Raw genomic sequence first — 21,945 nt, 5'->3', positions numbered from 1 at the left:
AATTTTCCGATTAGTTTTGGTTAAATTCTGAACCAAATAACCTTATTAGAGATTTTATAATAAATTTTACATGCTTTAAAAAATATCGTAACGTTGCTTTTGAAAATAGAATTATTAATATAAAATAAAACAAATTTACTTTACAAAAATCTGCGAAATTGACAAAATATTTTAGATTTAACGTAGTTTGCTAAAAGTTGGACACACTAAAAGCCTATAATTTTGCCTTAGTTGAAAAACGTAAAATATCGTCTGAAAAATTCCCAATGGAGATTTCGAACGATTAATTGAACGAATTGTTACCGAAATTTTTTTAAAATTTGTACAATTCCAGAAAAAAAACGTGAAAGTTTTAGGCTAGAAACAAAATTTATGATACACAAGACTCAATTAATATGAAATATTAATAAAAAAAAACTTGAGCTCCGCGAAACCGCCCTACATCCCTATACGGAACGTGGGGGGCTCCTTGAATTGGGGCAGCTTTAAAATTAGGCTTTTTCTCTTATTTTTAAATCTTTAACTGGAAACTGGACACTGGACTCTATCATGATATAATTTAGGTCCACAGACAAATTCGAAAAAAAAAGTACATTATGACAAAGTTCAATTCCAATTATAAAATATTAGAAGAAGCCCAATTTTAATGCTGCCCTCCCCTCAATTAAAAGGTGCCCCATTTCCCCCCAGAGACTGGCTTGGGAGAATCAACCTTTCTTTGTAGAATAAAAGAATTCTGATTCAATTTTTCAAACATGATAGCGCTTTTAAAATGCTAAATTTAAGCAAAATTAAGCTTAAAACGAGATCGTTTTAGGTTTTAGTGCTCGCTAGGAATTCTCGTGCCAACTTTTTTGTTTATTTTACATTTTTTTCTTTTCAATTGTTTCAAATAGTTATTCTCTGTTTTACAAGGATTTTTATTTATTAGGTGAGATTCTTAACAAAATCTCACCTACTATAATCCTAACAAAATTTCATGTCGTCCGATCGACCTCAAATTTGGCCAAAATGTGTTTCGCCACTTCCTGATTCCGAATATATATGTGGCTAAGTTACGTTCCCGGCCGGCCGGCCGGCCGGCCGCTCTTTGGAGCTTAATAGCTCCTAAACTAAAAAAGATATCGACTTGCGGTTTTCGGCAAAGGTTATATATCGGGTGAAAATTGCAACTTGGTGCATAGACCCCCCACCCCCCACCCCTCCTTCCGCCATTTTGAAGACCCCCCTTTTTTTGTTTTCTCAATAGCTCCGCCCCTATGGCATTCAGCGGACTCAAATTTTAGTATGTTATAGCTGGGCCTTAGAGCTTTCCATCAATACCAAACTTAAGGTCCCCCGACCCCCCTGACCCGAGCTATAAGGGTCCAAAAAAAATTTCTTAAAATGGCCATAACTCCGGTTCTAATTGTCAGAATTTAAAAGGTGAGGGCTTTTTGGAAAGCTCTCGTGAAATGCCACTTCCCCTTCTAACATCGCAAGTTCATAAAACCACCGCTAGGGGCGCTTTTTTTAAAAAGAAAATTTTTAAATCTTAAAAGTTAAATAACTCAAAAATTCCATTGTGCATCGGGCTGAAAATTTAGTATGTTGTAGCCGTTGATTATACCTATCAAACAAAAAAAACCTTAAGTCGATCCATAACCCCTGACCCGAGCTATAAGGGGTCAAAGTTCGAACATTGACCGGCCTCTATCTCCGGTTCTAATTAACATAGCGACCTAAATTTTACCTTTTTGGTTTCGTCTCGATGAGCACTTTCAGACGGAAGTTCAAAAAGTCACCACAGGTGGCGCTGTGATAGCGTCAAAATTCATCGAAATTCAAAGTCACTTTTCTCAAAAACGGCATTGTGCAAGTTAATGAAATTTTAGTATGTTGTAGTCCAGTCTAGGTCGTTTCCAAAATGGTGCGTATGCGCGCTGTGGTTAAAACAGAACCGGAGATATGAGGGGTCAAAGTTCACAAAATTCAAAAAATCATATCTCCGGTTCTATGTGACCGATTTTGATGAGTGAGGGCTTAAACGAAAGATCTCACCAAATGCTACAACTTTCTAGAATATTTGAACTTCGTGTGACCAACACCAGGGGCGCCACAGTCGAAAAACCCATTTCAATATCACATAACCTCAATTATCTCGACTGTCGCTAAACCGATTTTGATGATTACTTCGACACAATTGTAGAACACATTTGTCTCTATATTTCGTCCATACATCATTTTCCGCTCAGACTACGCTATCACTCCGATTTTGCCGTTTAAGTGTGAAAAAATTGATTTTTCCCATAATAACGCTTTGAAATCACTCAGATGCCAATTTGACTGCCTCTACTCCACCAAGACACTTAAAATAGGGTTTTAAATGGAAAGTCCCACAAAATACAACAATTCTTTGATATAGTTGAAGTTCAACAAATGACTACTTGGGGCACTCTGGATGAAAAAACGAGTTAAGAAACAAAAAACCTCGCTTATCTTGGCTTCTGAGTAATCGATGAGATCATGTTCTATGGGAAAATTATAGAGAACATTCTGGTCTACATTTCATCCATATATCACTTTTGTGCCAGTTCATCCAAATCCTTGATATTTTGGTTTAAATACAAAATTTGTATAATTTCACGAATTTGATTCAAGATAACTGAATGGCGTCTCCCTACTTCAGCATCAAATCGAATTTGCATGCACTCCGAGTTAGCTCACGTTAAGAATCTCACCTACATAAGCCGGTTAGGATTATCTGTCCCTTTATTTATTTGTAAAGAATACTTTAAACCTGTATAAATAATATGTTTGGATTGTCGCATCATGGATATTAATAGCGACAGTAATTTGGATTGGAATTCGGTTTTTGTTCTGTTCTTCTGTTTTTTTTTTTTTTATTAACCGATGCCTAAGGTGACTTACGTAAACGTTGGTTAATAAAACAAATAAGAAAAACAAAACCAATTCCAGAAATTCCAATTTCTGACGCCACTTTCAAACCCATTTAAACAGCTGTACTGCTGTTTGATGAAGATACCGTCTTATTTTAACTGCATTACAATGAGTCATCTCTGTTTTATTTATTTTTTAATTTTGTTATAAAATTCTAATCTTATTTTTTAACATTGACTACTAAGCGACTAGTTAATAAAATATTTTTCACTTGTCCATCCTATTTTTATTATTTTTTTAGTTTCCCTTTTCATGCATCCATCGCCGTTGTAGTCTTGTTTGTAACATAATGAAAAGAATTAAGTATTTAATTAAAGTATAATGTTTTTAAGGTATCATATCGTTGGATTAGACTACGATCTGAAAATACTAACCTAAGATTTTCAAGCACAAAATGAGGTTAAGTTGAACATAAAATCCTCCTCAAATTTCCATTTCTATTTCTTGTTCTCTGAAGATTGTTCAGACAATTAGAATAGATCAAATCCAATCCAATTCGATCCAACATCGAAGTATTTTGAACTGGTCGTTTATATCAATAAAATTAGTAGGGGAAAGTGCCCATGCTGCCCATGCTTTGCACTGTATCAAGCTTTATAATGACACAATTTTTCCTGTTTTTTAATAAATATGATTAATCGCACACAAATTTTAAAAACTAGGGGAAAGTGTCCTGTTTTTTTTTTATATATTGCAGAATCACATTTATTGAGAAGCATAGAAAAAAATTAGTCATTATAAAGCTTTGGGACCGTGTAAAGCATGGGCACTTTGCCCTATTATTCTTAATTTAATTCGTATAAATGACTCCTTTGAGTAAGTTATATTACTACTCCATCTCTTTATTAAATATATTCTTAATTTTTATTTCAAAATTCTAATACGAAAATATAGATAATTAAACCAAGAATTTTTATGCACAATAAAATAAAGTATTTAGAATAGAATTTTTCCGATGATGACTAGTAATAATTCTTGAGATTTTTAACTACCACAGATAACTTTGATTAAAATCTTCTGATTCAGGACAATTATCTTGCGAAATCTCTACTTAAATTGTACGAAAATGCTCCTTTGTCTTCTAATTGTTCCTTCAAAATTTGACATTCAATGTATTAAGTCATATAAAAGGCTGTTCTGTAATGCAAATATTTCAGTTTCGAATCCTCTACCTCTTCACCAGAAACTGTTTGCCATTAAAAGTGTTCAAATTGCATACAATCAACAAATATTTTAAAAAATAAACAGTGTAAAAATAGTGCCTCCGTTCCCTCTTATTCCCAGTTATAATCCTGGCCAAAACCGTGAACGAGTCTCAGAGAAAAAATTGCAAGACTTGACCACTGATGAAGTCTTGGATTCCTGGCCGAAAGTTCTGGAGATAGTTGATGTGTTTCCCTGAGTGATTGTTTCTTCCCAACGACTTTCAGAATTCCCTATTGTTGATTGCATACAAGAAGCCATACTGCATATAATTTCTCAGGGATTTGGATTGACATTGTCATCCTTGCATAAGGGAAAAATAATAATGCATGTCTAGAAATATCCTTTGCCAGAAAGCCTTATGGTGCTATTCCAATGAAAAATTAACACTTTACTGATCTCAAGTGCTTTTGGGTAGTAAATTTTTCTCGAAATAGTCGATTGGTTCTTGTCTCGACTATTTTCCCCAGTCCTGTTCTGTTCTAAAATGACTAAACAGTCGTGATAGGAATCAAAACGAGGAATAATACAGGGGCGCTTTACTGTAAGTGCTTCTACATAATCCACTTTCTTATGTTAGTTCTTGTCTTGACTGTTTTCTAGTGAAGAAAACAGTCAAGACAGGAACCAATATAAAAAAGTCGATAATGTAGAAGCACTTGAGTATGAGAAAGATGCTCCTTTTTCATTAATCAAATCTATTCAAAATGGGCTTTATGTGTTGTACATTTCTATTATCTCATGCGGATTAGTAGTAAGGATAGGATCGGAAAAATATTGCTAAATAGCAGCTTTCACTCACAGAACCGGATAGAATGACATAGGCAAATTTGCAAAATTTACATCAATTAGAAATTCCTTACGAGCCTTCAATGGAAAAACACTGAAATTTAATTAATTGCTCAACAATTACCGCTAGTTCTTCAAGCGTAGTTTATGAACTTTGTTCAAAGAAGATGCACATTTATAGTCGTTTGTTTTATTTTGTTTCTTTTTTTCTTTTTTTTTAAATTACCATGACAATCATGGGAAACAATCCAACATGGCTATTTACCACTAATTGTTATGCACTTCCTCGTTTCCCATTGTGAACTGACACGAAAAGTGATTTTTCTGATTTATTGCTGATGTGTTGGTGCTGAAATGAAAATTAAACCTCCATTCGATGCATTTTAATGCATTTTCATACAACTAAATGTCGACATTTCTCATGGATTTCTTGCAGAGCATCACAGTGATAGGAGATTAGAGGATGACAAAAAGGGCGAGAGGTCAATGGAAAATGCACAACGATTAACAAAAATTGCGGACATTCCTGTAAATTGTGATAGAGATGGCCAAGAGACGTTCCATGAATTGGAAAATAGTTTAGACATCGAGAGGTCGAGTCAAGAGGATGAAGATCCCTATGCTGAACTGGAAATGTATCTGGAACGTGTTAAAGTGAGTAATTGCCAAATTACGAATTTTATGACTTGTTTTTAGACGGATATTACCATCATCACGTCTTTGATATACTATGACCTAGTTTATCCTAAAAAAAAATGATGTACTCGATAGTTGGGTTCTTTTGAGGCTCTCGGGTGATCAAATATTTGTTTTCGAAAAACGATCTTTTGGTGCGCAATATTGCGCTAATAGATCACTCATGATATTATCGATTTCATGTGATTTTTTCTGCCATTGGTGAAGAAATTTTTCAATTTTTTACACTTTCCCAGGCCGCAAATACATCGTAAATCTTTTGGCCGAAAAATATTCATAAAGGTGCTATAAAGTCTTTGATTGAATATATTTTCCTCTGGTGCTAATACTGTAAAATGTTATCAGATGTAGGAGTCAAGACTTAGCTTGTGGTAATTTACATACTTAAGCCCCCAAGAGAAAAGAGAGAAAGATTTGAGATAATAAAAGACAGCTGCAAGGAGAGACGAGTACGTAAAATATAAATCAACGAATGACTAAAGATCTTCTATAAGTAGTCATAACATAAAGTAATTGAAATGCTCCTTCTCTCCGGGGCATGTCGTACACATGATAAATTTCTTGATAAAATGAACATAACAATTTCATCATCATTTCACTTACTAAATTGAGCCCATTCTTGTGATCTTCGTATACTGATTGCTATTGTAGAGATCACGTTAGGTGTGCTGGTGTATACATATCCAAAGTACTTGACGTCAGACTATTTCAAGTTTGGCGTGGATTTATGACTCGCTCATTTCGTTTATTATGCATGCTCAATATTGATATGTTTATGTTCCATCATCAAAAGGAGGTACACGTGAGAAGTCGATTCTGATCGATGAGGCTACACGGCAGCCTCTTCCAGACCTGAGGAGAAAAAAAATCTCTTCAAGCACAGTGATCAGTCTCCTACGCCTAATGTGTTGAATCATCCAGCAATATGTTCATAATGACTCTCTGCTAACATATTTCAATTAAGGGGCTTTTATATTTTTTTCTATCTTCGAAAGATCTGTTTAACGAAAATTCGATGAAAAGAGTATGAAAAAGAGACATGGCAAAGCGTCCCAGCTTTTCGAAATGCTCGAATTCACGAGAAAGAGCTATCAATATATTATCTTTTCCTCTGCTTTTTGGGTGCATACCACTCTAGTACCGATTAAATTGATTGATAAATAAAAAAACATTCCGAAATAAGAAATTACTTAAGAAAAATAGGGTAGAAGGAACACCTTTTCGACAGGGAACCCCTATTGACACTTTTGTCAAAATGATGAAATTCACTTAATGTATCTGGTAAAATGCAAGTAATGGTCTTTTTTCTGTAATTTACTTTTTCTTATAAAAAGAGATGTTCATATTTCATATCCTAAATCGGTACTGAAAGTGTTAATATGTATGGTATATGATAAATTCTTAAAGTGTCAATAAGTGTTCCTTTCATCCTAGGTGGTACAATATTTTAGCACGAGTAACAACAAACATACGACAAATAAAAAAGTAAATCCGAGAAAGGTAAAAATTTACGAGGATTACCGATTCATGACCGATTAAGTCCGATGCAGTCGGTTTGGAAATTTCAAGATCTTTCAAAAAATCCAAATTTAAGCAAATCGGTTGAAAAGTAGGCCCTCCAAAGTGGTTAAAGTTTGATCTTCGAAAATTCGTTATCGAAATGGTTTTCGAACATAGGTGTCCAAGGACGACATATTCGCCTTGACTGCCTCCAAAACATATTCGAAAATGAAAGAAAACGTAGGAACCGTTTTCGAAATAAACCAATGGTTTTGGAGGGAAAGAAGGGGGTATGGGAGAAAGAAAAATACTGTCCAAGATAACGTTGATTTATGGGGTAGGTCGTCGAAGCCCGGAAGTCGATATCTCTTACTGTTTGGCTTCAAACCGTGTCACAAGTTGAAAAAAGTGGATTATAAAACTGCTCTCTCTTCGAGTTCGAACAAATAAAAGGTACTTCATCTATAACAGTTTGCATCTTGGCTAAACTAATTCGCGCTCTACGTGCACAAAATGTCGTTGGTGTTCGAAAAGTCAATCTGGATTTTGAAAATTCTAACTAAATCTTCATACTTCTGAAAAAGCATGTGAGAAATTGCTTAATGATTATAAAGGGATTCACGCTTTAATACTTCTCGAATTTCGAATAAATTTACATTATAAGCGTCATTCAGAATGGTCTACTCTACATATTATCTGAAATCGATCTTAAAATGCTGCAGAAGCTTAAAATAATGCAGATGGCTCATACAACCTGAGAAAGAATTTTGCACCTTTTTACTCTGGAGGCTGGTTACGAACACTAAGATGGCGATGGAATCTATCACGGAAACGTAGAATTCCTTGAATACCTGTATCTGTCAAAATTTTTGCTTTCAAAAGATCTAGCTCAAAAGCAGTATATAAAATAAATAAATTAATTAAAAATAATTCAATATTTGAATTTAAAACGAAGAGAATCTAAATTATGGCAATATGAAATTCGTATGAAAAACGACTCAATTCAACATATTTGAGGTTTTGTCGAGTCCCTAACTAGTATAGATAATTGGATTAAGCGCAATTTACGTCTAAAACTATAATTCGGACGATTAACAAATATGCCTTAAGTGCAATTGATGCAAACCGAGCTTGTTTATTATCATTATTATACCCTTTGACCTTACTATTTCATTTTTGCGCTACCATCTATTCCTCTTTGAAGTTTCACTTATCGTGCTATGCCAATGAAGAATGAATATTTTTTTAGCACCTTACTGTTCTCAAGTCCTTCTACATAATCGACTTTTCTTGTATTGGTTCCTGTCCCGATTGTTTTCTGATGAAGAAAACAATCGAGGCAGGAACCAACATAAAGAAAAGACGATAATGCAGAAGTACTTGAGGATAATAAAGTGCTAAAAGGAACATGTTAATTTTGCATTGAGATAGCACCATTACTGGCAGAGATACTGTTTTCCAAAGTAGCATCTCTTTGTCTCCTCCTTGAAAACTTGTTCCAATTGAATATCTTGGACCTGGTTTATTCGACCTTTCTTACCGATCAGTGAAAGTCTATTAGTTAAGAAATCTTTTTAGAAAACCACTATTTTACAACACATTACTCCTTCAATTTCCACAGAAAGCTGCTATCTCCTTCAGATCTTCCGCAACAACAATTTGACGGTTACTGAGGGTTAACTAAAGTAATAAAGTTGTTTAGCTATTTGTATTCTTATGCTATTTTATATTTTTTTAACTTTTTTAATTAATTTATAGTCTGCAAGCTAGCCGAAATTTGGTCCAGCTACCTTATATGGATAAAACTAAGGCCTATAGCCCGTAGTGCTGTTACTTTGAGCTTTCGTATCACTTAAGTCTCAATTCACAGTCTCTGATTCACAGGGATAATACAGGGAGTTCTGTTTTCAAAGAAATTCTCGAGATCGAAAAAGCCTGGCGAATTCACTCCAGTGACACATACAAATTGCATACAGACAGGATAGGTCTTTGGAATAATTTACAGAAACGCTGTGATGTATGCAAAACATTTTCGGCACCAAGTTTTCAGTCTGTTTTCAGCGCCAACGATTTATGAGAAATGTAGGGCATTTCAAAAATTATTTTATAAATGAGCGCCCTATAGTAGACAATTCATATCAAACTCTTTCAATCCGTTTTCACTTAAGCCGGAACTCCTTGTAAAACCGTCTTTAGACTAGAAATTTAGCCCAGTTTCCGAAGGTTTCAAAACCTTAAACAGCAACCGATTTTATTGATTTTTCAAAATGTAATAGGTCATTTGCCCTTAATAATCCAATCCTAAGTCAAAATTTTCCAAAAAATCTTAACTGATAAGATATTAGAGAAGTTAAGCCATATGTCTAAGCCTTAGGTCTGAAGCCCGTATAAGTGTATAGTCAGCGAGTGAACTGTGAGTAGTAGATCGGAAGATCGCGCCGATCGGTCTCCATTATCGCGCTGATTGGCACCGAAAGTGAACCATGAATGGCAGAGCTGTTTGCCCCCTTGCTGATGACCAAAATTATTTTAAAATAATGAATTTACTACAATTTTAAACTTTTTTTTTCAAATTTTCGATTAAAGCCTCATAAATTTTAATGAAATAACTCCCCCTTGATTTGATTGGATATGCGCTGTGTCTGGAATTTTTTCCTCTCTCCTATACTTGAGATGCTGAATAAATGAAGGGAGTGGTAGTTAAATGTTCACTCAGATAGTATCACATCATAACTTGATTTTTGCAAACAACTAACAAGACACACAAATGGCTCAAATGACTCAATTTACAAAAGGCAAGCAACAAATTGCGTATTTTGCACATTATATATTTTTCAATTACTGCACTTTATGATGCATTGAGTCCCACTGATGACTTGTATGAAGAAGCATTCATAGGAAATAAGATGAGAGTTCAGTTGTTGGATTTTTTTCGGCTATAGTGCATCACAACCGACACTTTTGAGAAATGATTGAGAGTGGTCATTTGTTACAATGTATCCTGTCTTGGTGGATATCATGATACTACTTCTGCAGAGTATATAAATCGCTGTCGACCGGGGAGGAAACATCTCAAGAAAGTCATTTCAATAGATGAGTTTATTAATAAGACGCAGAATATCTTGTGACGTCGCTTGTAATTTGCATATCGAGGAGAATCACGCATTTTTTCAGACACATTTCAGTCACGATTCTTGCAAAAGAACGAGACTCGTGGAATTTTTGCGGAAGCTGTGGAATTCTCTTTGGTAGTTACTGACTATGTTTCTGTATGTTTGATTTTGACGACTAAAAACGATAAAGTATTTTGAAAGTCACTATTATTCGTTTTAAGCTGACTCTTACAAAAAAAAAACATTATCAGTAACATATATCAAATTAACAATTTGGAATGAATGAAAGAATTCAGAATTTTTGAGTCATATACATATAAGGGGAGAAACATATTGACTGTTAAATACTTTCCTCTATAGTTGAAAGCTTTATCGTTCTCCTCATAATTATTATTATACTATAGTTTAAGACTAGAGGTTTAACCCAGTTCGTTAAGGTATCAAATCCTAAGTAAAAATAGTCCTTAAAATCTTGTATAATAGAAACTAAAGAAGATAGGCCATATAGCTAAACCTTATACGGGTTTCAGATCTAAGACTTAGCCCTATGGTTTAACTTCTTTAATAAATTATGAGTAAAGATTTTTTGGAAAATTTTGACTTAGGATTGATTTACCAAAGGCAAATGAACCTATTACATTCTGAAAAATCAATAAAATTGGTTGGTATTGAGGGTTTCCAGGCCTTCGGTAACTTGGCTAAACCTCTAGTCCAAAGACAGCTTGAGGTCCGACACCCGGATAATGATCGTTTTCATTATCATAAACACCCTAAACAATTCTACACATGTGAACGAAACTAATCTATCAAAAGCGTAGAAGAATTTCCGAAACAGAATCGTTTTATTTATAATGGACTTTATTTCTTTAGGTTCTTTAGGTCCTAAATAGATTTACGGGTTAAGTCTCCAAACTGCTTAATGAGAAACTGATGGAAATGTAGTTTTAATCTATATTTCTATTTTGATTAGGTAATGCTCTAGGTAATGCTCAGGTGTATACTGTCCCCTATTTACCTACTTTTTTCTGTAAAAAAAATCAAGAAGTGTCTAAGATTTCTGTCCACTACTAGTTACATCCCATCAGACCGAATTTATTCCAAAAATTCTTCCCCTATTAACTTACCTATTGAGCAGCACGATCAGATGCTGATCTTCACCTAGTTCAGAACATGTAACCAAACTATTCGAGCCTATTACCTCACTGTCCATTTCAGTTCGCGTTCGCACCTTTAGTGAGCCAGCTACCAGCTCCATTCCGTCTGCTTTTTTGAAGACCAGGTCAGTATCGTTTAAACGAGGTATATTCCATAAAAACTTTCCAAGCTGGGTCACTTTCAACCTTGCGAACTAGATCACTGGCTCACCGAAGCTTATTGATGCGTATTTGCTTGCCAACACTTACTGTCTGGTACTGATCAGTTTCTTAAATATGGCTAGGAAGATCGACATTTTAGGCAAGTATAAGAGAATATGACTGTAAGGATTATAGTCCTGTTTTATAGTGTAAACTACCGGTCAGATTCTAAAATTGGAAGGATTGAGAGGGAATGGTCTCTCTTAAGACAACTAACTGCCACACGTTCTAACACGCAGACAGACTCTTCCAAGAGGGCCAAGTCCAAACTTCCTTCTTCTTTGATGTTCCAGACCGGACTGACTCTCTCGCCTCTCCAACTTACTCGTACAGTGACAGAGACCCAGAAAGCTATGCCACCGGAACGGCTTAGAAGCAGCCCAGGAAGTATTTGAATAGTGACGTTTACAAACAACAGTCAGGATTTTCGTAAACGTACACAATCCATTGGGAATAGGTTTACAAAGGAACATTTTTCTTTTTGCTATGGTCTCTGGACCAGAATACTGGAATGAATTTATTGTCATCTCCTTTTTGATTTTTCCCGTCCACTATGCGTCTACCGCTGTCTTAACGTTGATTCCAATCTAGTTGAGTGTTTGTATTTAAGGCTTACCATATGTTTTACATTTTATCGGAGCTAGGCCAGTGAAAAAGACAGAACAAGGTTGCCAAGCTAAACTAATCATCTGTCTAAAAAATTTATTAGAACCCAAAGACTTTTTAACTTACTATTAATCGTGTCGAGACCCAAAATTAAGTTTGTCTTGCCCAAAAACGGGCCACGTCAATGGCAAGCGGACTTACCGACATCAAATCCCGTTCCGCATGAGGTAGGGTATTCGCGTGTTCTTTCGACACTCAATTTAAGCCTCGTGGTGGAAGGATCAGTCTATCAGTCAGTTCCCGGGTACTATCCAGAAGCACGGATTTAGTTCCGATGAAAGCCCTAAATACGAGTGGAGGTTCCTTCCTTGCTCCCTTTCTTAACTTATCATAACCACCACTATTTAAGTTCAGAATAGTCTTGATAAACTTTAATAGAGCTTTCGTGGTTTTCAGAAGCCTTATGCCCTAGACACACTTACGGCTTAAGCCGAGAGACGACTTAGTGGAAAATGATTGAAATGTAGTTTAACCATTATTTCTAGTATAATTACGCTAAGCCGTCTCTCGGCTAATCCTCAGGTCTGTCTAGGCCCTTACTTGAACTGGTTAACGAAAGTCTCGTATCTCTCGATTTTTTCTTATTTTCCTTTATGAATTTTATCTATGACAATTTATATTTTAATACTTGCTTCAAATATTTTGAAAAAGACCATGGGTCAAATGCATTAAGGAATATTAGAAAGATATCGAGTGATACGAGACTTCCGTCATACGAAGCTTTAAAACCTTCTCCTATACATATTAAAATCGTGTAGTTTAGTTTAGGTTCTGAACTAAACTTTAAAATTAGAATCAAATTATGTAAGTTTCAGATTAGAGATAGGATCTTTGATGATGACCTTGAAAATTTGACGGTCAATGTGAATCTACCCTAATTCAGCAATAACCGGATCATTAAATAAATTTCCTCCAGAGTTATGAATTGTGCACTTTTGTAGATTTTATCTTGTCTGTTAAACCAAAAGAGGCTGCAATGTTTCGATGGAGTATGTTTTATCGTTGTACCTTGCATCCAAAAAAAAAAGGTTAACTGAATAAATATTGGATGCTAGTGATGTAGGTATATTAATAATGTGCACGTCAGTGAAATTTTATGAAGTTGTTTGACTTGTGGATGGATATTGAGACAAAGGAAAAATTGATATTAAAATTCAAGCCCTATATCGAACTCAATTCAAGTTCATTCATTAAAGATGAATTGACTTCCTCTTTCACCATTGTTGCATGGAATTTAACAAAGAAAATTGATACTTGAATGTAATTTATGAAAAGATCGAGTTTTTCCCAATCAAAGATTCAAGTTCTTTTTGCATTGTCAATTGTTGGACAATTTGAAAGATACTTACCAGAGATTGCAATATTTAAGCAATATTGACTTCCACAGTCCATCAATTTTTGTTCGATTTTTGCAGTTGAATCAACAGGTTACTGAATGTCATTCCCTTCATGTTGATATTAGCAACAAATGCTCCGCATAAACTCATAAATAATTCATTTAACAATTTAAATTCTGAAGCGAATTTTCGTATCAATGTGTGTTCTGTTCTTTTTTTTTTATTATTATTAAGCTCTGGTTGAAGTACAGAATACTATTAGCCTACATCCAATAAAATGTGCACTTAAAATTAAAACAATGTAATTCGTGTTTTGAGTTGGGGACATTATGTATATATGGAACTAAATTGACCTTTCCCGGCTGCAGCTTGACTTTATGTTTTTCTGAATTGAATTTTAAAATGATCGTTATTGTTTCATATGGTGGAAAAATGCGGGCACGAGGTAGTCAAGTGGCACTTACAAATTTTACATTTATTTGCAATAATTAAAAAAAACATGATCTTTTTTTTTGTTCTTCATTTTCTTCTCTAAGGACACATTCGGAATAAGTTTACGTTTTTTTTTCACACATTGCCCTGCAAAATACTAAAAATGGTGCTTCGTGATAAAATGTTTCAAAATGGAATTTCTCACAATAGGGAGTCGTATGAAAAGACTGATGAGTTAATTGTTTCAATTGCCTTGTTGTTTAATGCTTCATTTGTACATAATTAATTGAAGATGAAAATCAAAAGCTGTGTTACATCTTTATTGATTATCGTCAAGCATATTGTTGTAGTAATCCAAAAAGTCTGCATCGTTGTCGGGATATCCAGAGTTGATGAAGTAATTTGAAAATCCATTTAGTCTCGGCTGAAAAAAATAGCAAAAACAATTTAATATAAAGAACAGTGCCCACCCCAATCTGATGATTTGTGAATTCCCAGAATAAAGAAATAAGTATCTAGACTTGACCACTGAAGAAGGTCAGTAATCCGAGCTGAAAGCTTTGAAAGAATTTAACTTTTTGTAAAGTGCTCTACACTTTGGCGATCATCGGTTTTTCATCATCAAAATTACTCATCGGAAATCACTTGAGGATTTGTAACTAAAGCAATAATGTCCGAATTATTTTGGTTAACTTTATTATTTGCTGCTTATTAACAATAAATTCAGAAAAGGGACTACAACTAGATAGAGTCCATAGAGTCTCAGCTTTGCTCAAGGGGGAGATATTAGGGTGAAAATGTGTACACCACTTCCAGACACTTCCACAATTTGTATGAAGGAGCCTTTTACACTTCCAGCATTTCAAAAGACTCCCGAAAATGATGCAATACTTCCAGCACTTCTTGCACTTCATGCACTTCTCCTACTTAGGAATTAATAATTTGTTTAATATTCTAAAAAATCTAATTAAAAGAAAACTTAAAAAGTTCTCAAGAAATTTATTTTCACATGTATTTTCTTGTAATATTCTTATAATTTAAATTTCTAGCAGGAAATATTCTTGCATATTAAGGATATTTTAATATTATCTGTGTTTTACGACCAACATAATTTCTATGGATCTTCTAATGGCCTCTACACACTAAGGAAAAATATGTCCATATTTTAGAGTTTTTTCCAGCACAAGCGTAGGCAATTTCCTTCAATATGAAAATAAATTTCTCTAGTGTGTAGAGGCCATAACAGACCAGTGAAGATATTTCTGGAAAAGAGGTCTCTAAAAAATGTATATTCGTATCTAATTTATTGAAACTGTTTTGGAAAGTCTTAAGAGACCAAATGTACGAGTGCAATAACTAATTTAGTACTTCAGAAGTACAGTATCGACCAAAAATTTCTTGACAAAGTTATATTCTAGAAATCAGGTTGAAAAATTATTAAAAAAATGCTCTTTAATTTTTTTTTGCAAATGAGTTGCATGTACTCCATAAATATTATTTATGTAATTTTGTAAGGGGCAAACCAACAATCCGTTCTATTATCTATAATAATTGGGAATGACCTGCTTATGCATCGACTGGTGTGGGCTCCAGACTGTCGCGAGCTTCCGCACTACGTCCTAACACTTTCACGACTCACCAAGTACTCACGTCCGTACTCACTGAGATCGTACGATCGACTAACTCTAACACAGTCGTCTTCTCCACCACCAGAGGCGCTGGCCTAGAAGGGAGATATTGCGTCTCGAATATTTAGGGTTGCCTCAGCAGAGCATTTATTGCTAAAAGGCGGGAAATTTGACTGCTACAATTTCAAAAAAAAAAAAAATGTATTTAAGATCATATCAAAAATAATTCTTTTCTAAAAGTTGATCATTTTGCATCGGCTAAAAGTTTCTTGTCACGTTTGAAAAAGTTATTTAAGTTACTCTAAAAAATAGATCGTCCGACAGGATAGCGGTCAGATCAGTGAAATATTTTTAGGGTTATTCTCAGAACACCATGAAGTAAGAGTTTTACTTCACTCCCGTTAACCACAAAGACTTCATACCCGTTCAACCACAGCACAGGATCCGTCAAATTCTCTACTCCGGATTTGGATAAAGAAGTCTTTGATAAAAGTGACCACGAAAAATTACCATAATAACCTACAGGAGTTTCTACAGTTCCCCTTATTCCTTTCAGTGTAAAGATGTGGCACCCATGTATCAAGCTTTTAAACACATCCAAGCTTTTCTAAAGAGCGAAATACGATCGAATTATTGTTTTCCAAAATCTGAATAATCTCTTCAATTGTTATCTATAAATTGTTTTCCATTCGAATACTCACAATATTGTCGTAAATGTTAGAGACCGTTTAAGATAAAGTTGATCTTTCTAAGAATAAATCATTAAAGGATAAATTCTTAAAATTCAAGAATAAATTTTAAGAATACATTTAAGAATATATCGAAATTTTCCAAGTGGCTTTTCAGTCATTTAAACATGATCTAAATAAACACCCAAAATGTTTTTTGTGGAAATCCATCATATGGCCCTTTCCAAAATTCGACTAACATTAAATATTACAAAGGCACATTTTCGTTCCTAACGTATTTTTGCCACTCGAATTTAAAATCTGAGCTAAAAATAGCATATAGTCTATAAAATTCGGAATTAAACAAAGATTTTATTTTGGGACACTCCCACTCCCAAAGACTTCCAAGCACTTCATTTTCAGCTGTACACCACTTCCGACCCTAATATCTCAATATCCCTAATATCTAATTGGCTGTGCTAAATACCCGATAATATGTTTTTAAGTCAATGGCAAGATAACTATGCTGCTCTCGGTTGACTCGAGACCCGATCTGTCGATTTCTTCTAAAAATATTAAAAGGACTTCTAAATATTAAAAGCATATCCTCTGATTGATATGAGACACGGGATCAGACCAGGTGAACGATGAATTAAAAATGACACCCAAGTTACGAGTACACTCAGCAAGCGAGATAGGCTGCCCATAAATAGTGAGAGGGGCCGGGAGAGCCGCTAAGGGCTTTTTGAATATCAAAATAGCCTGGGACTTCTTAGAGTTTAGAGCCAGACCATTGAATGAAGCCCAATTCCCAACATAAGAACATTTTTTGCTAATTGATTTTGGAAGAACATGCGTGTGCTAAATATTTAGCTACGCCCACAATAAAGCTTTTTTCTCAATGTAATGTCTCCAATTTTTTTTGACAATATATAAAAAATAGTCAGATTAGGAAATGCTTTGTTTAGCAGATGATCTTGTGTAACTTTTCACAGTGTCTTGGTGCTGTATTAAATGATTTCCTTGTTCCACACCAAATAAGAATACGTAATACGTGAACATTTTGTCGATTGCCCGGCGATATGGAAATTTTGTTTAAAACGACTTGTAAAATATATCACTTAAATAATTTGTACAAACATTTGGTGAAAGACGGCATATAGTATATTTTGATTACCTCGTTGGTACGGCTGAAGTCACCAGTCATGAGTGTATCTGCTGGAAATCTCTGACGCCCACGATCTGAATAGAAAGTGTCGTGATTCTCAGAAAAATTATTCAATAGCTCTCGATTGTGCAGATCGAGTGGTTTATGAGCACCACCCTCGGGAGTGTCAATGAGCACGTCAACAATCCTCTTCTTGCCGCGATTTGGAAAGAAGAGATCCTGTGACAGGAGATCATCAGCCAGACTTGAGGATTCCTTCTTGATCTTTGCCTTAGCCTCGAGAAGACTTTCAGTGTCTGGTGCAGCTTCTCTCTTGGTGGCATGAATAGACTTCTTTCCTCGGTTGGGATAGAATAGGGTCTGCTCCTGGAGATCAAGTGGGAATCCTCGTTTGTCCCAGAAATTTTCCTGAAACACCTTCTTGCCACGATTGGGAAAAAACAGCTCATCGGTTGGGATGATATCATCAAAATTCGCCATCTTACTGTGCCCACTCTTTTTCCCACGTTGAGGCATAAATAAGTCTGTGTTGTCGAAGAGATTGCTCTCCAGTGAATTCCTCTTTAGCAACATATTGTAATTACTTTTCTTTCGACCTCTCGGTGGGATGAATGGATCTCTCAGAGTGTCTGCAAAAATGTTATACTGCAAATGTTGCGATAGTTCATTTGATAGGATGCACTGGGCTTTGGTCGCTTTACCAAAATTTCCAGGAATATCTGAAATCTCACGACGAACCAATAAATAATTCGGTTCTTCAGCAAACAATGCACCCTCACGCAATCCCGACAGGTTTACACTCTTCCACATTCTCAGCCCGGAAATATGCTTTGGTGATAGGGATCCTACTTTAGGCAGCTTTTGGCGGCATTTTGGGGAAAATCTGTAAATGAAGTTGTTAAATTGTTTTTATTTCATTTCAAAAGATTTTTGTTTAGCAAAAATAAATTAAATTTTGTATAATTTATTGTTCATTTATTAGCAAAATGAGCTATTTTCGCAAAGTATTAAAATTAAAATGTGGTTAGGATGGGCCTGCAGTCGCCTTCTCAAAATCGATATAGCGATAATTTAGAGATTATTATCTGTAGGCAGTAATTAAATTACTTCATGTATTCTAAAAACTGAGAATGACCATAATTTCTTGTAATATGCGTAATTTTTGTTCTGAGGCTCATTTCATCGTTATAAATTTGCAACTTCGTGATTTTTAAACGAAATCATGTTTCAAGATCACCACAGTCGTGTACAAAACTGATATCAATTTTTCCTGAACATATCAAAATTTGAAATTTTTTTAAGGATTTGCGAAAGATAAAATTGTTTATACTTTAAAATTTTTAATACTCTCGATTTTACTAATTATAGAGTATTTTATACCATACGTCCGTCGCCGGATTAGCGTTTATTCTGGCCTCTGATACGAAACAGAAGAAGTACTTCCATATTATTTTTTAAATTGTACAATATTGCATGTTATTGCTTGACTTTAAAGAAATCCAGCAGAAAAATATAGAACAAAGGCACAGAATAGTTTATACGAACTAGCAACTTTTAATTTTAAATTTTCAAAAAAAAAAAAGAATGCAATTTAGTGAGGTAAAGTGCCCTCGCTCGTCCTGTTCCTCGACTCAACCGGTAGAATTATTTATATATGCTATTACTTCATATAATATTTAGCCTATGATCTAACATTAATAGGTCAATTATTCCATAAATAATACGAATCAGTGACAATTTCATAGAAATTGACCATCAAACATTCAAAAATTGACCCACCGTTCAAGTCGAGGACACTAGTCGAGTGATGATACTTTACCATATTCGAATAGAAATGGAAAAATTTGGAAAGATTTAGCTAATATTTGAAAGAACATAACTTCTCGTGGGTTGGTTGTAATGTTTTTTCATGAAATTATTTAATAATTTTTGAAGTTAAATTTATAATTACTTATTTATGAAGTTAAAAAAAAATCATTCAAAATAAAAAGGTCGAAAATTATAAATTATACCTACGAAAAAAAACAATTCGATTTTCTTAGATTAATTCTTTATACATTTGTTTTTTTTTAATTAAAAATATTTTACATTTAATTTATTTAATAGTTTACATAATATTGTAATATTTTTTCTTGTGAATCATTATGTTACATTCAATAAATTTTTCCAAAGTCATTTATTGAGAAATAATAGTCAACAGTGTAAATTAATTTTCCGATTTTCTAATGTTGTCTTCCTTAGGGGAGACTGGGGCAAAAAGTCACAAATCGAAAATTTCAAAATTCAATATCTTCCAAGATAAATAAGATAGCGGCTTAAAATTTTTACCACAAATAGCTTCCATAAACCTTCTTCGATATTGTATGTTTCTTCGAATTCGAACAAGGAATTTAGAAAATAAAAAATATCAAAATTTTTAGCCCAATTTTTAAAATATTTTCCTTAAAGATTATATCAATTATTACCTACCTATTATTCAAAATTTATGCATTGATGATTTTTTCCGAAATGACTTGGATTCTTTGAATATGAAGCCGCTATCTATTTTAGAATTTTACAAATATTCTTCTCTCAAGAAATCTTTTTATTAAAAACGATCACTTGGGGTAAAAAGTAACAAAAGGTATGGAGCAAAAAGTAAGAAAAACCGAAACAATTTATGATGTCTCACGGCAAGAAAAACGTCAATGCCATGTGTCGCCGCAGCATTGGTCAAACGATTTGTAGTCTTTTGTGTGTTTTTTTTTTCTAAAATAGCTCGAAAATCGTTTTTATCGTTCAGCTAGAAAAAATGGTGTTTTACAAAGGTGTAGAGGAGTAAATTTCCTATGAAAATATGTTATCTAGGTATTTATTTTAATTCAAAAGAAATTCAAAAAAAATTACAAATTTACGGAATCCCGAGACAAAGCGAATCAAAATATAATAATATCCCATGCCTGATACTATTTGCCCCAGCATTTTTGAGAATGGTCACAAAATTACATTTTAGAAAACGGCTCGATAAATGTATTTTCTTACAAAATAGAGGAAAATTACTTTCATAAAGTTGTAGAGCGGTAAATTTCCTAGAAAACTGCGCTAATCAGAAATTTCTGGGGCGTTCGAGTACTTTATAAAAAAAAAATAAAATATCCGTTTTGTGACTTTTTGCCCCAGTCTCCCCTTGTGTGTAAAGGAAGCTGAGCCTTATCATAATTTAATTTAGATCTACAATTGATTTGTCTAACTTAGGGGAAACTGAGGCACCACAAAACACGGGGTAGTACCAAACACTAATTTCTAAACTACTTGGACTATTTCAACCATTTCTTCAGTGGACTGGACAAGCGTTCCTTTAATGCCTACAAATTTCTATAAGTCTTGTCCTCTGAAATCGAATGTCTGATTAAAAAATCGCAGTGTTTGGTGCTACCTCGTGTTTGGTGGTGCCCCAGTTTCCCCTACATTACGTTAAACCTTAGTCTTCATAGAAATATACAAATAAAATCGTATATTGATGTAACCCCACTGCTCAAAATAGCACCACTTACCCCTATTTTCGTTCAAATCGAATTTATAGTTAGTAAATCAATTTAATATTTAACACAAATACGATATACGAAAATTTTACTTTTAAAAATGCAAAGAAAGTGAAGGTACTTAATTAAGACTCTTTGGATTTCCTAGTTTAATTCACCTGTCCTTATACTGAGGGCAATCTGGATGATCATTTCTCAAGAGGACACTCAGGATATCCTGAGACTGTGGACTCCTCCTAAATCTCGTGTCAGACACTGAAAACTTCCCCTCTTGATCGCTTTGGTCTTGAAAACTGCTCCAATGTTGCTGTTGAAGATCCTTTATCATCTTCTCGTCTCTGAGATATTCCCCATTTCTCTGGTTATGTTTCGTCTTATCAGTTAAAATTTTCGTAGCTGCGGTCGTTGGTGCTGATTCAATGAAGTTAACCAATGGAAAAACAAGGATGATTGTCCATAGTAACAACATTTTGTACACCCCCACTTAAGTAAATTTCATACGAATTATTTGAGGTACTTTTGCAACGGAATTGTGATAAGAAACTGACCATAGGACTCCTAAGCTAGATCCTTTTATAGAGATTGGACTTGGACTGTGTGTGCGTCAGAAAAGTCGTATTTGATGTATTAGTTTAATTTTGTAACAATCTGGAAAATTGAATAAAATTGTCTTGGGAGTTACACATAAAAAGAATACAGTCCAGTAGCAATTTTTCCAAGATTTTCTATTACTTCTTGCCGCTGTATTTCTTTGGCATTTTTTTTGCAGTGTTTCTGGTCAAGAGAGTAATTGCAAAAATCACAGAGCATAAAATAAATACAGAAGGACATTTTTTCAATTAATTGGAAAGCACAAGTGTACTAGCTACTCCATCACTTTCATTTCTGATCTATTGTACTTGTGCTCTGACTGTACATCCCATGGGAAT

The 21,945-nt window shown here is 34.3% G+C and overlaps 2 protein-coding genes across 5 annotated transcripts in view; one reads left to right on the top strand and one right to left on the bottom strand.

Moving 5' to 3' along the window:
- The window catches only part of LOC129810016 (rho GTPase-activating protein 7), a 115,820-nt gene that overhangs the window by 28,593 nt on the left and 65,282 nt on the right, over nucleotides 1-21,945 (top strand). For all 3 annotated transcript variants that reach the window (XM_055860239.1, XM_055860240.1, XM_055860238.1), the window contains exon 3: nucleotides 5,369-5,586. In XM_055860239.1, coding sequence (XP_055716214.1) covers nucleotides 5,369-5,586 — 218 coding nt within the window. The remainder of the gene's footprint in view (nucleotides 1-5,368; nucleotides 5,587-21,945) is intronic.
- LOC129810019 (uncharacterized) lies at nucleotides 14,267-21,565 on the bottom strand. 2 transcript variants are annotated; one of them, XM_055860247.1, is made up of 4 exons: nucleotides 21,175-21,559; nucleotides 18,197-18,378; nucleotides 17,505-18,124; nucleotides 14,267-14,455 (listed from the first exon to the last, which is right to left on the bottom strand). In XM_055860247.1, exons 1-4 carry the CDS (start codon nucleotides 21,483-21,485, stop codon nucleotides 14,351-14,353), a joined length of 1,218 nt encoding a protein of 405 aa, XP_055716222.1. In that variant the 5' UTR covers nucleotides 21,486-21,559; the 3' UTR covers nucleotides 14,267-14,350. The 2 variants fall into 2 exon arrangements, with proteins under 2 accessions (XP_055716222.1, XP_055716221.1); XM_055860246.1 differs by having other exon boundaries at nucleotides 17,505-18,378; nucleotides 21,175-21,565.

The sequence above is a fragment of the Phlebotomus papatasi genome, chromosome 1 (assembly GCF_024763615.1).
Source record: "Phlebotomus papatasi isolate M1 chromosome 1, Ppap_2.1, whole genome shotgun sequence".
NCBI classification, from domain to species: domain Eukaryota; kingdom Metazoa; phylum Arthropoda; class Insecta; order Diptera; family Psychodidae; genus Phlebotomus; species Phlebotomus papatasi.
The sequence above is the reverse complement of the archived record's forward strand: the minus strand, read 5'-3'. Positions and strand labels throughout refer to the sequence as shown.

Coding starts and splice junctions, on each gene's coding strand:
- LOC129810019 (XM_055860246.1), bottom strand. CDS start 21,485: ATGTTGTTACTATGGACAATCATCCTTGTTTTTCCATTGGTTAACTTC. Junction 18,379..21,174: donor TGCCCTCAGTATAAGGACAG/GTGAATTAAACT, acceptor CTTCATTTACAG/ATTTTCCCCAAAATGCCGCC. Junction 14,456..17,504: donor ACTTCAGCCGTACCAACGAG/GTAATCAAAATA, acceptor TATTTTTTTCAG/CCGAGACTAAATGGATTTTC.